The sequence below is a fragment of the Canis lupus genome, chromosome 6 (assembly GCF_048164855.1).
Source record: "Canis lupus baileyi chromosome 6, mCanLup2.hap1, whole genome shotgun sequence".
Classification (NCBI taxonomy): Eukaryota; Metazoa; Chordata; class Mammalia; order Carnivora; family Canidae; genus Canis; species Canis lupus.
In genome coordinates, this window is record NC_132843.1 from 69,125,046 (window position 1) to 69,140,047 (window position 15,002).

General features: G+C 46.7%; 1 protein-coding gene across 3 annotated transcripts in view; it reads left to right on the forward strand.

Moving 5' to 3' along the window:
- The window catches only part of PTPN14 (protein tyrosine phosphatase non-receptor type 14), a 180,388-nt gene extending 169,424 nt beyond the window's left edge, over positions 1–10,964 (forward strand). For all 3 annotated transcript variants that reach the window (XM_072831071.1, XM_072831070.1, XM_072831072.1), the window contains exon 19: positions 2,919–10,964. In XM_072831071.1, the coding sequence (XP_072687172.1) occupies positions 2,919–3,047 (129 nt within the window). In that variant the 3' untranslated portion in view covers positions 3,048–10,964. The remainder of the gene's footprint in view (positions 1–2,918) is intronic.
- Positions 10,965–15,002: the final 4,038 nt, after the last annotated feature.

A 15,002-nucleotide genomic window follows, 5' to 3' on the forward strand; every position in this document is an offset into this window, starting at 1 on the left:
TTCGGGCGTGGAAACATGTTTAGCTTTTTTGTTTTTTAAGCAAAGAGTTTGACAAGTAAATATGAAATGGTGTGTCCTGTTTTTCTATCTAGACTTTTCTGCCTTCTTTCCATGGCTTCTGGATTTAGCATGCTTTATATTTTAGTCTGTAATCCATACAGTTTTAATTTTGTCAGTGAAATACCTTTTTTCCCCCTCTGGGAAAAAAAGATTCCTACAGTAAGGTCGGTAGCTGTGAGGTGGGAATGAGAGGGCAGTCTCCCAGGCTGCTCTGACAAGCTTCTTCGTGGCCCACTGCTTTTGACCACTGAATGTCAGCCTGACATTTTAATGCTTTTACTTTTTTTTTTTAGAAAGCCCTAGTTTTATGGTTTGCGATACTCTCTCTTACCCCCCTGTATTTAGCTCTCTGTCCTAGATTAGCTCATTATAAAAGGTTAGGTTCTCACTAGCCAACTAATGAGATGTCTTGTCTTGCTGCTTTTCTGAATAAGTTATCCCTTCTCCTTGGAGTTGAGAGGCAAAAACACATTCTAGACAAAATTGAGCAAATTGCGTTATGATTCCTTGGGGTTGGGAACAGTGGACAGCAGATACTATGGGAATGAATCCTCAAGGCAACTAGGACTCTCATTGATTCCCAGGGGGAACTTTCTTTATCTTGTCTCCAAACTGCCCCTTACCAGATGTCTTTAGGGCTGCATTTTATAGGCTAATGAGATGGCAATGATCATGATGGTGGTAGGTGGTGGTGGAGGTCACGTGGTGGAGGTTGCGTGGTGGAGCTGGAGGTGACAGAGGTAGAGGAAGATGTGGTGATCATGGAGGAGATGATGGTGGTGGAGGTGACAGAGGGGAGATAGGTATGATAGTAGAGGAGATGATGGTGCTAGTGGTGGTGGAGGTGGTGGTAGAAGTGCTGCTGATGCAGGAGACAATGGTGGTGGAGGTGGAAGGGGTGGTGATGACAGTGACAACAATGACAGTATTACAGCAATAGCCAACCTATATTGAAGGTTTACCATGTGCCAACACCCTTCTGGGAACCTTACAATTCAAGTAGCCTTCACAATAACCCCATGAGAGAGGTCCTATTAATACCCTTGTGTGACCAGGAGAATCTGAGGCACAAGTAATGAAAGGAAGTGTGCACATCCCACAGCCAGGAAGTGTGAAGGCTGTGGTTCAGCAGATGAAGCCTGACCTGGGCCTGTGCTCTTAACTTCCATGTGACACCGCTTCCCTGTCAAAACCTTGATGGGAACTGGGAGAAGCAGCTTTAATCTCTCCTTACCTTCAGCACCCAGCTCAGTCATGCTCATCAAGCACTATGTTCTTACTTAAGTTCATCATTAGGTACCTCTAGGTTGTACATCATGGTATCAGTTACTTTGGAGTATCGTGTAGGCAAGGACCTATCAGTCAGCAGCCATGGCTTAGGGTGTACATTTTGGCAAACAGCTTAAGGATCCACATGCCTTTTTCTCTTTCTTTATTACTGGGGACTTGGTCCCCTTTAAATCTGTGGTTTGCATTATTGAACTATTTTTGGAAAAGAGCAACTAATAAGGCTGGCATCTGTTGTATCATAGTACACAGTTTGGAAATAGCTGAAATGACTCATAAAGGTAAGATGAGAAAAGACATACAGCTGGATAAAGAAGAGGTCTGTGTACACACACACACACACACACACACACACACACACAATGGAGCACTACTCAGCCATCAAAAAATTGAAATCTTGCCATTTGCAATGACATGGATAAAACTAAAGAATATTGTGCTGAGTGAAATAAGTCAGAGAAGGACAGTTATCATATGATCTCAGTCATATGTGGAATTTAAGAAACAGGATCATAGGGGAAGAAGGGAAAAAAAATAAAACAAGACGAAATCAGAGAGGGAGACAAACCACAAGAGACTATAAATCATAGGAAACAAACTGAGGGTTGCTGGAGGTGAGGTGGGGAAGGGGACAGGGTAACTGGGTGATGGGGATTAAGGGGGGCATGTGATGTAATGAGCACTAGGTGTTATATAAGACTGATGTATCACTGATGTCTACCTCTGAAACTAATAATACATTATATGCTAATTGAATTTAACTAAAATTTTAAATTTTAAAAAGGTAAAAAAAAAAAAAAAGCCATACAGCTGAGTTTGTATTGTTTTACCTCCAGTGGTTGCTCAGCCCTTGATAACTTCATGGGGGTGGTATTGCCCAGGTGAAGAGCTCCCAGAGTGGGGGCAGTGAGCTGAGGCCACAATGGCTTTGCTGACTCCATGATACTTCTGGCCTGGCTGGTCCAGGAAGATGGACATTACTCAACTGAGCCCCTGGTCTGCTCTAACACTGATGACCGACCACATTAATTCCCTTCGTTGAAGCTGGTTCTATATTCTCAAAGAATTGACACATAGGCAATTTCATTTAATATTCAATATATTTTTTAGTGAAAGGTTTCCCCTCTAACTATGACTATTATGATGAACACCGGGTGTGGTACAGAGGTGTTGAATCTCTACATTGTACTCCTGAAACTAACATTACATTGTATGCTAATTAACTGGAATTTAAATAAAAACTTTAAACAAGCAAAGGAAAGCTGAGAAGCAGCCTAGTATCCCAGAGAGGACTCCAAACACTTAAGAATAGGTAGTATTTCTGAAAATGGGTGGGTTTTCCTAACAGACTGGTGTGGATTTAAGATATCCCACCAGTGCCAGTGACACATGACAGCCAGGTTGTCCCGGGGCTAGTATAAGGTTTTTGGGAAGACCCAGAGGGGCCAAGCCCTTTGCTTTCTCTTGTACCTGCAGATGCGTGGCGAGCAGAAGCTTCCTGGGCAGGGAAGTGAGCAAGGACCCCAGGGTGGCTTTCTCATCTTAAGATCTTGTGCTTTTTTTTCTTGCAGAAAGTGGAAGTACCCATGATGCTGAGACTCCTCAGGGAGCAAAGGATGTTCATGATCCAGACCATCACTCAGTACAAGTTTGTCTACCAAGTCCTCATCCAGTTCCTCCAAAACTCCAGACTCATTTAACCACCCCCCCGCCCCGCCCCAGCTACTGGGAGAGGGCCCCAGCTCCATCTGCAGATGGGGAGGCACCTCCAGACAACATCTGCTCCCCCAGCAGGGCGCGGATGGCCAGAGCAGGCAGGTCATCGGCTCCTTGATGACAGGAGCCAAGATTATTCACAAACATCATATATTATTTTATATGAGATAATTTATTTTTTTCCCCTTTTGGATAATTTTTGTGAATCATTGTAATGCAGTTTTCACCATTAATATAGTACTTTTCATTTGAACCTTTTTTTTTTTTTTGACTGATCTGCATTGTAAATATGTCAGGGAAGGTTGCCTGGTGGATTGTTTGGGGGACAGAGGCATAAAGGGAACACATCTCTAGTGAAGTTGCAGCCAGATGAGTAGCCAAGCCTGAAATTCAGCGGCCTGATTGCTCATGTCCAAATCAAAGATGGCAAGAAAATGAATTCGTTCTAAAATAAGGGCTAAGGCCCTTCCCTGAAGGAAAACAACAACAACAACAACAAAAAACACTATTTTCTTGTATTTGGGGGTTCCTGAGCCTTGATGGACACTGGCGTCCTTTCTTCCTTTCTGCCCTCGTCCTCAGCAGCTTGAGTTAAAGACAGGAGCAGCTAGAGGAAACGCGGCCTTTATGATGCAGTATGGCCATCGCCCGGGCTGAACGAGGAGCTCTGGGTTGTACCTTTCTCAACACCCCTTCTTCTGGACTCTGAGGCCCCATGTTCCCTGCCGGGGACTGCACCCTCAATATTTCGCTACTACTTCCTGTTTACTCAGTGGGCCCCAGTCTGGTGGTCTTTGAGGCTCTGGGCCAGGCCATCTGTGCAGCTAGGCCTCTTGCCCGATTGAGAGAAGATAATGGGCCGGAGTGGGAAGAGAAAGGAGATGGGCAGGCCCTTGATGGTGTTTCTTATTTAAATAGGATGTGTGTGCTGGACGGGGGCCTGCAGGTCGAGGTGCTGGGTACATTCTGTCTTTCCATCAGTCACCAAGTCACTGGAAAGGTTATAAAGGGAACAGTTGGGAACGCTGATTTATGGGGGCTGTTTGGCACTCAGGTGGCAGGGCCCTGGCCAGGAACCGCAGCGAGGGTGAGCCCCCTCCCAGCTGCGCTGCTGTCCCCCCAGGCTCTGGCCTGCAAGAGCAGAACTAAGCCCACTCAGAACGCTGTAATCCAAATTTTGGCCACTGGATGAAAAATGCTGGGACCTGTCTCGCACGAAGCCCCTCACTGCTTTCCTGTTCTCTGGGCACCCCACCCTCCAGTCACCTTGCAGCTTGGTTCCGTTTGTCTCTTCCTGAGCCTACGCTGGTCATTGTCCTGAATTTCTTTTTTTTTTTTTTTTTTTAAAGATTTTATTTATTTATTCATGAGAGACAGACGCAGAGACACAGGCAGAGGGAGAAGCAGGCTCCATGCAGGGAGCCCAAGGTGGGACTCGATCCCGGGTCCCCAGGATCACACCCTGAGCCAAAGGCAGGCGCTAAACCATTGAGCCACCCAGGGATCCCCTGTCCTGAATTTCTCGGGTCAGTACACAGTAAATCATATTCCACACATTTTCCCGCTAGCTGGATTTTAGGCACTTTGCCTCTCTGCTGTCCAGTTCTTCTTGAATGCAACTTTTAAACTGTGGTTTTGTTCTTAGAATTGACATTTGTGGGTGTTCCATTATGCCCTCCCCCGCCACTGCCTTTGTTTTGTTTTGTTTTGTTTTTCCTGAGCTGAAAATATTAAGAAAGAATGGCATCAGATCAACCAGAAAGAGCGAGCCTGTGGGACATCCGGTTACCGCACAGCAGCAGAGGGGTGTGGAAGCGGATTCCTGATGAACTCCTTTGGACTGGGCATCCACTCGGTTTCACGTCTGGCCAGGTGTTGTGGTGGTGGGAGGTCTACCTACTCACCTGGCCAGGTGAGTCTAATCTTAGACTCAGAGTATCTGGTGATGGAGGGGCTCCTCTCTTCTACTCCAGAGACTGAAGAATCGGTCAAGGAGGGTAACTTCAGTTACACTCTAGAGATGCTGGAATTTGGGTATATGTGCTGGAAAAGAAAACCATGAGTTTGACTTAATGTTTTCAACGGAACAGAGCTCAGCACCCTTACTGGGAGATGCTCAGAACTCGGCTCCTCGACAGGCAAAGAGGCGGGTTTCCTTTCCTTAGACACTCTTCCATCCTTGGGATGGTCTGCTGTGAGAAGTGTTTTCGGAGTTGGTCTGCGGTTACTGGCTTATCTGATGCACGACACAAATATTTCTCTTTTCATCTCTCAGGCCCCAACGTGGGCACTGTTAACAGGCCCCAAGTGGGCAGTGTGTAGATCTGTCTCTTTGAGCTCATCACACATGCTCTTCCTTTCAACCCATCCGCTGTTGTCACTTGGTGCTGTGGGAATAGTTGTTAATGCACAAAACGCAGGGAAGAAGTGGGTCTGCTGTCCAATTTCCTAGCCAAAGTTTATATCGAAACCCAAAGGAAACCACTTAAAAGTTACTCCACATATTTCATTTTTAAAAACAAATGTTTTTGGTTCTGTAGTGCATTTTGCATTCCTTTTCCCATCTCCAGCGAATGCCAGCACAGTTCCTGTGAAATTAGCAGCAGGCATTGAAAGTCCTTCTAGTGGCATCTGCATAATAATTGCCCAGAGATGCTTTATATCTGGGAAGCAAGCCAAGGAATAAACCTTGAAGCAAAGTGTATTAAATTAGTTATCTAGTTAGAGCTTTTGGAATGAGTTCCTGATGATGTATCAAGTCTGAAGCTGGAGCGGTCGGGGTCTATTTTTTTTGTCTGTTTGGATTTGAAGAGAGAAAATTAAAAATAGAGGGGGAAAAAAGAGATAACCATCTCGCAGCAAAGCCATTCAACTCTTTGGGGCCTCTGGTTTTGAAGTTTTCCAGTTGAAATGTGTTATTTCTTTGATCCGTACTCATTTGGGCACACGGAGCCAGCGTTTGTCCTTGGTTAACTGTTGTCCCTGGATGGCAGGGCTGAGTGTGACGTCTTCATCCTTGAGCTGCGCTGGGCCTGCTGGGCTTATTGGTTCCCTTGGGCTCCAAGGAGACCCCACCTTCCGTAGCACTGACATTTACGCACACCTCTTTCCTTGGATGGGAAGTAAGGGAGGATTCGGCTGCATTAGAGAGGGATGCCAAACGTTGATTTTTTTTTTTACAGGAGAGGAAAGAGGAATGAGCTGTTCTCAGTGAGAGGGGAACAGTAAGATCAGGAAAGGTGAAAACCTCTCCACATGGAATATTTTGAGCAATATGCTTCCAAGGAGCTTAAATAGAGAGAACTTTACTTTTACAATCTTCGTGATCATGGATTACAAAGAGGAACTAGTCTTTTATCTATTATTTATCTCCCATTGCTTGCCTAAGACTCACTTGGCCATCTCCAGCCCCTTCTTCCATCAGCCTGGTCGGAGGGGCATTGTGGGCCCTGTTGAGAAGGTTCTTGTGGGACCCAACCACTAGCTTTCCCAATACTCACTTAGCCTCTATCTTGCCTACTCTGTGCTTTTGAGGTTCAGTTTTAAACTCCAGGGGGGCTCAAGAGGTCAGCATTTTTATCCAGCTGCCTACTTCTCTTATCTTTTCAGCTTAATTACAGGTTGACCATGTGAAAATGACAATAGCTGGACCATTTTTTGTTACAGTGACAGAAAATTTACATGAGTCAACCTAATACATACAGTATTTTTCTTCCCCCTGATAGAGTAGGGGTCCCAACACACCATATATTATTTCTCCTCACAAGGGCTAAGAAACATAAAAGCATGTGAAGTGGATGAGTTGGCTTTGCCATAATGAGCTTTGCACTCAGTGAATGGGTCACCTCCTGGGGCTGGGAAGTCACTCTGTCTGCAGAGATATTAGTACACCTAGATGTTAGCACGCTCTCATAGGCAGGGTTGGCCATCAGGCACATCACTATGGGATTTTCGGTGGCCACCTTTTTTTGATGTACAACTTGTGTTAACTTAGCAGACCTTAGCACAGTGCTTATGGCACACGGTGTGTGGACCTGAAGCTGTCCCCAGCCAGAAAGCAGAATGTGCTTTTTGAATCTCATTCCTCCACTTCTAGTGACAGGTTTGATGGTGAAAGCAGGTATAGCTGTTGACTTTCTTTTTCGGGAAATGTGTTCATCTCTTTGTGGTGGGGGAGTCTAAGATATGTGCAAGGGGGCTGAGACACAAGGGATGGGATTGGGTCAGACCTACGTTACTGATAATCTATCCTCATTCCCCCTCCATTTTGGCAATAACTGTTGGGGTCCTAGAAGAGGAGATTTCAAGAAGTACCAAGTAATCACTGTTGGGATCTTTAGGCAGCCCTATTTGGGCAATTCAGCTTCCTCACATTTGACCAAAGACTCTTCTGCTGCTGTTTAATTTTATTCCTATGTACCAGATGCCCATCAGGCTCTTATTTCATGATTTCTTTGCATGAACAAAGTAACAATTCATCCAGTGCTGCTTCCAGATGGAGAAATTTGGGTTTTCCATGGATACTGCACAAATTTTCCAGTGGCCTACAGCCTTATGGATGACAAATTAGTTGGCCCTATAGGGTGGAAATCTCTAAAATGTTAAATTATGTTTGAAGCTTCCCTTGGATGCTGTGCAAGAAAATAGAATGGTTCTTGTCTTTGCCTCAGCTTCTGAGACATTTGGGGGCAGAAGACCTAAGGGATACATCTTTGGAAAATAACAAGAGAGATATGAGGGTTTATCCAATCATATCTGCCCATCCAAATATGTTGCCCCTAAAGTCACTGTTGTTCGTGGAATTCTGTAAAACCCAACAGCCAGCTTACCTAATATGCAACTTTTATTGTGTTGACTACCTTTAGCTCCAGCTTAATATAACTGCATCTTCTGCAAGGTCAAACTAAAATGTTCCCTATTAAAACGTCCAAGAGCCTGGCAAATTGAGTATCTGGCATCAATCGATTGCATGAGACCGGATAGTTTATTGTTGTTTGGTGCAGTGAAGTGGGAGGATGTGCATCAGTTCCTATTGTTCAGAGCTTCGGTCAGCCCTTCTATTTTAAAAATAAATTCAAGGACATTTCGTTACAAGGCGGGAGGGCGAGAGCTGATGCGCAGCCTGGCTATGACGAGCATCTGCATAGAAAGTCACTGTGTCTTCTGCGGTGCTTTGGGCCATCAGGGTCATTCGTTTCCCCAAGATGCCATAGGCTTGCTTAGAGAAGTCATAAACGAGGCCAGAGGGGTAGTGTGCTGCAGCACCCCTCGGAGGGCCCGGCTGCAGGGTCCCAATCGGTTTCACCCTGCAGGGTCCCAATCGGTTTCACCCTTGCTCGTGCTTTTAAACGGCCCTCAGGGCCCTGGGAGAGCTGGGGAAGCTCCAGGATTCGGGTGTGAGCCTGGGTGCCCGCTCACCGGCCTTCCTGGCAGAGGGCCCTGCCCACCGCCTGGCCCCCGGGGATGGCATCTCTGCTCCCTGCGAGCCCGGGGCGCACACTCACGCTCCAGGGTCCCCGTCCCCCCGACCGCACTTGTTCCTCGGCCCCCTGGGCGGGACTATCCTGGGAAGGCACCATCCTGGGGCCAGGAGCACCTCCCGGCTCAGGGCTCTGCTGCCCCCACCGCCTCGCGGTCGGTCCGCTCTCCCCTCTGCCTTCCCTCCCCTCCCCTCCCCTTCCCCTGCTCGGCAGAAGCGCTCTCCTAGGCCGGCCTAAATTACACGGTTAGGAAATCGAATTTTAATCGATTTAATTCGAATTCGATTAAAATCGAATTTTAATTCTAAAAAGCTCATAGAGTTTGAAGGATCAAGATCTGGCAAATGGAAAGGGCCAGAAAGAATGGAAAACAGCTGCAAAGTTGCCAGCAACCACGCAGCTGCCCTTTGCCCCTCTCTCCCCGCCTTGGTCGGGGTCGTGGCCGCTCCTCGCTGCTGGGGGACGTGAGAGCAGATGGAGTCGATGAGCAGCCCCGGCCGAAGCAGCGCGGGTAGCAGAGGTACTTTGTTTCCCTCTAGGGGGACCTGCACGCGGTCCCAGCGGCTGCGGTGGTCGGTGGCCCGTGTGGTCAGGTGCGCGCGGCACCTGACTCCTCCTGACCAGCTCCCTTGGTGCAGCCTCTCCCCTCGGACTGGGCCTGGCCGCTCCTCATGGACTGGGCCTGGCCTCTCCCCTCGGACTGGGCCTGGCCTCTCCCCTCGCACTGGGCCTCGGCCTCTCCCCTCGGACTGGGCCTCAGCCTCTCCCCTCAGACCGGGCCTCGGCCTCTCCTCATGGACTGGGCCTGGCCTCTCCCCTCGGACTGGGCCTCAGCCTCTCCCCTCTGACTGGGCCTCAGCCTCTCCTCATGGACTGGGCCTGGCCTCTCCCCTCGGACTGGGCCTGCCCGGCACCGTGGGTGGGATGGGTGGCAGGTGTCCGGGGAGGGGCAGGACACGCTCATCACGTGCACCTGATCCTGCCGTTTCTCCCCCAGCCGCCCTCAGGGAGACGCGGACACCTGCTCCCCTGACCGCAGGGTCCCAGGGGGTCCCAGGAGCGAGCGGGAAGGTCGGGTCGGGTCTTGGGTCGGGTCTTCTGGTCCTTGGGGTGGAGCTGTTTTCGCCCCCATCTCAGGAATGCTGCCTGGAGTGAGTCGGGGTAGCTCTCAGCAGGGGCGTCTGCACGTTGCCCAGGGCCTCCCACCTCCCTCAACTGCAGTGTTAGCTAAGAACTACCTTCCCCGGGGAACCCAGAGCTGTAATTCAGAGCCTTTGTGTTTTTTGTTTTGTTTTGGTTTTCAATGTGAACATCGTAGAATGTTACTGCCATTTCCTTTGGCTAAACTCTCTTGCCAGTCTGGGGTCTTAAAAATCTATTAACCATTTTAAAAGCAAGGTTACTCTTCATCGGAGATGATTTCCTGTGTGTGTCGTTCCTTCCATAGCCAACTGACTTGAGGATTCTCAAATGGGAAAACGAGAACAGTTTACATATGCAGATGACTATTTAAACATATAACCTTGTGTGATTCTCCTTACATCAAGTAACAGGCCAATGTGGTTTGTTTCACTGGACTGCTTGTCGGGTTACTTAACTCAGTATTTTGATGCTTTCCTTGTCTGTGTTTTACAAGATGTTGTGAATCGCGATCTCATTCGAAACAATTGGCATTTCGTAGATTTCCTATTGAAACAACGTCGGGACGAGTCCCCAGCTTAGACACCAGGCTGTTCTTAAGGCCCTTGGGTCAGCCCACGGAAGCCTTTGGACTCGGACAGAGCTGAAACGCAGGGTGGGCAGCCCAGTGTGTGGTTGGCTGTCGTGAGCTGACCTGGAAATGTAACCGCCTCGGGTGGTGTTGCCGTGAGACACGCATTCCAGGTCGGGACTGGGGATCCTGACAACCCTTGTCCTCCCCGTGGGTAGCCACTTGCTACCCTGCAAGGTGCAAGTCCGTTCTCTTTGCTACAAACAGTGGTTGTCAGGCGAGAGAGGGAGTGAGAGGTCTATAGGACATTCCCTATGTCAGGGGGTGATTAATATTCATGGCAACTTTAATTTGGTATAGCCTCCCTCTCAATTTAATAATATTAAAAGCCTTAAATAAAACTATGCATGCTATTCTATGTGCTTTTTTATATCAGTAAATAAGCTTATGCTTGCCAGTTTTATACACAGTTATGAGGTGTGTAAAACTGACTTTTGACAGTATTTTTTGCACTGTTTCTTCTGTTTTTATAAAGTCTTTAGATAACGGTCCTAGTTGCGTATTGTTTATGTTTTCACCATCCTTGTCATTGCTGTAAAATGTTTCATATGTGCCTTTACAAATGTGAGATCTTTATTCTAACTTTTTTGTAAAAGATATCTATTGACTTCCATATACAATAAACTTTTTTTTTTTTTTTTCAGAGAAAACAGTTGAATCTTCTCTCTTCTGTGTCCTGCATGTTTGCATTAGATGAAAGGACCCACATCCTTTACTTATTAGGGTTATTTTCATAAGCAAAAGGGCCTGGTAAAATCTGCTTTTTCACCATTTTAAAGCCCGTTTATTTCTACCCACTTTCATTCCTGTATAACTCGATCGTACTGAAGAATTTGTTCGAAACTTCCAAAGTTATCGTAGTTATAAAAAAAAAAAACAAAACAAAACACCTGACGAGGGTGATCACTAGGCAAGTGGAGTGAAGAATACATAGAAAGGGATCTTTCCTACAGATGCTGTGATAACCCTTAGCAAGCGTCAGGTCCCTTCCCTCCAGCTGTCACTGCCTCAGACCCCAGACTGTCTGCATGGCAATGGCAGGCCCCGGGCTGCTCTGGGACACATTCTTGGTGTGTCCTTTAACAGCTCCTGTCTAGGTCTTAAGAAAGCTGCCCTGCCCATACTTCCAGCCCATCAACTGCCGTAGACACACAGTGAACCCCTGGTGATGAGGGTGGACACTTTCTTCATGTATCTTTGATGAGTAACAGGGCAACACATTCACTTCTGTGTTAACCCATTTATGCCCGGTCACACTACAAGGAGTTCACCCACTGAAGTCCCAGCTTATTTCATGCCATGTAAATGAGAATACCGTGGGCCACTGTGGGCAGAAAGGGGATGGCAAGCATTACATTGAAATAATTTAATATATTATTAAATATAGAAATTATTAAATATAGAAATAGTTCTATAGAAATAATTATAGAAATATAACTATTAAATAATAGGAATTAAATATAGGAATTATTAAATATAGAAATAATTATACAAATAAGTCTGGGTGTACGTTCAATGGGGCAACAAAACAATTATAGTTCTTGAAAGAAAAGACTGATGTTAAAAAAAAAAGTGCCGGTGGAAGTGGAGAGAAGCGGAATGGAAAGAAAAGAGGTACATACGCTAATTTGTTTTCTCCTCCATGGACTGAGTAAACAGACGTTTATTTTCTTTGGATAACAAACAGGAAAAAAGTAGTCTTATCGTATAATTTTGAGATAAAACAGTAATCACCAGTAGACCTGTTTATCTCTAGACTGTTAGCAGAGCTGAGGAAGGAAATTTAAGAAAACCCGGAGAGCAAAAGATAAATATAAGGAAAACATACACAAACACGCAATGAAGCAAATACACCTATTTTGTGATTTTTACATCTTAATAAAAATAAATGGGGAACAGTTATCTGACATACCAGTTAAGAAGCATAATGGAAGAAAAGAGCTCATTCATAATAGCTAAGGAAAACAGAAAATCTAGAAATGAAGATCAATGCGTAGGACCTATATAAACAACCTAACCAAATGGATAACTCACCACATTCTTGGATAGAAAGACTCACATTATGGTGAAGTCAGCCCTTTGTTTATCACTTACTCTAATGCAATTCTAATAAATCCCAAATAGCATGTTTGTGGGGGAGGAGGGAAAGACCAAGAGCGGGCTTGGCCAAATGATGCTCAAGTACTTTGGAGGGCTAAAGGTGAGAGAATTCAAGGGAACACAAACAACTAGCCCTACTAGATACAAAACATTTTCCGGTGCCACAATAATGAAGAAAACAGAAATAAACCTAAATCTTAAAGGAATGATAATGTGACCATTTCAGATCAGCAGAGGAAAATAAATCAATAAATGATGCTTCCATAAAGAGCTAGCAATTTTGAAAATCACAGATTCAAAGAGTACAGTTGGATCTCTTTCTAAAATATAATTGCAGGTAGAGCAAAGACTTAAAAATTTGACTATTTCTTCATTTAAAGATGAAAATGGGGCAGCCCCAGTGTCTCAGCGGTTTAGCGCCGCCTTCAGCCCAGGGCTTGATCCTGGAGACCTGGGATCGAGTCCCACATCGGGCTCCCTGCATGGAGCCTGCTTCTCCCTCTGCCTGTGTCTCTGCATCTCTCCCTCTCTCTTACTCTGTGTTTCTCATGAATAAATAAATAAATAAAATCTTTAAAAAAAAAAAAGATGAAAATGATCTGCCTTTTTAAAGCAAGTGTCATGAGAAAAAAAGTGAATGGACAAGCAGGGAAAAAAATATTTTCAGGACATGGCAAGGAGTTAATAGCCCAAAATGCATTAAGAATCTGGCTCTTGGTATCAGCTCAGGTCATGATCTCAGGGTTGTGAGATCAAGCCCGGCAATGAGCTCCTCGCTCAGTGGGGAGTCGGCTTGAGATTCTCTCTCTCCCTCTGCCTCCACCCACTCACTGTCTCCAATCAATGAAATCTTTAAAAAATAAAAAATTATTATGAGAGACCTGATTAGCAAGATAGGCAATAGCCGTGAATATTGACTCACAGCAGGAATGCAGGCATTCCAAATTACAGCAGAAAGTGCCCAATCTCATTAACAATTAATAATCTCATCAATGCACAGCAAACAAAATACTTCACACAGTAGACCAGCAAAAAGAATTCAAATAGTACCTTGTTACGATGGTAGAGGAAAACAAATACTACAAATATCCTATCTTCTTGGTACCCGATGCAGTGTTTTAAAAAGGAACCGTGGCCATACTTATTCCAGTTCCAAAAGTTTTCACTACTGGGTCCTGAAATTGAACTTTCTAGGACTCTAGGCCCCAAGATGCTACCACCTGGCCGCTAAGGTCTATGTGGAGGACCGTGCCTCTGGCACTGTCCATAATACCGGCAACCTGGAAAAGCCACACGTCCGTCAGTAGAATGAGTAAATTATGAGACATTCAGTGCAATGTTCTCTGCAAAGTATGAAGCAAATCTGCAAATGCTGGAACGAAAAGGGGTCCATATTGTGAAGTCTGAGACGGAGATGCGAAATCCTATGTCAGTACCATCCTGCCTTTGTTTTGCTCGTCTATTTACCTACACCCCTTACATGGGCAGATGGGGAGAATCGGGACCACCGAAGCGCAGGGCTTCCAGGGGTCACCTCTGGGGAATGGGGCTGGACAAGAAGAAAGAACGGCTCGCTTTCTTCCAGTATTATTTACATTTATTGAGAAAATATTCCTTTCATAACGTTTATAAAACCTACAGAAATGGGGAGAGGGGTCCTATGCTTATTTTCGGCTTGGCTAGAGTAAATCAGCACCCTAAACTCCCTGCGGCCAGGACCCGGGCCTCACCCAGCCCTCTGCACTTGGAGAGAGATACAGGGTGCTCTGCATACAGGAGGTGTTCAATAAACTTCTTGCACTTCGCTGAACAACAGAATGCATTGTGTCCCCTGCAGCCCACTGTGTGCAGCTGTGTGTGCGAGACACACGTGTCCGTAGGGGACGCGCACGCAGACGGGTGTCCACGAGGCAGGAAGGATGAAGGAAATCAAGCTGCTTGCAGCTCCTGAGTGTGAAGGGAAGCTAAGGCGTCCACGCCACGGGGCTTTCATTATTGCGGGTGGGGAAGAGGCCGTGTTTGGACTGCAGGAGTCCCGCGGGGAAGCGGCGCCCACGGGCAGCGCCTGCTAGCGAACAGGCCCAGGGGCTGCCATCCGGCTGCGGGAGCCGGACTCCTGCCGGCCGCGCAGGGAGAGATCACGGTTTGCTCAGTAACACAGGGTCGGTAAGGAAAAAAAAATTTTTTTTCCCTTCTCAAGCTTACCCTGGAGTGTTTCCAAGGCAGGAGGGTACTGCATTACAGCAATCAACAGAGTGAGAAATGGAAAGTCGGCTTGCAGACGGAGGAGGGGAAAAAGAAAAGTCAAGAAAGCGAAGCATGCGTGAGGCCCCTTCAGTGCATTACAGGGATTCCAGCTACCAGACCGAAGACTCCAGACACACTCCCCTGCCGGGGGTGGGGGGGGCGCTGGGGGGGCTCGGGTCACTCCGCTGCACCTTCTCTCCCCCTCCACAGGCACTGAACCCTGAAAGCCACCGCAGCCCACACGCCTCCCCCACCTGCACCCTCACCCCCCCACCCTGCTGAACAGGTGTGACTGCGGCTCCCGCCGCCCCTGTGAGATCCTCCCCAGACATAAGATGAAC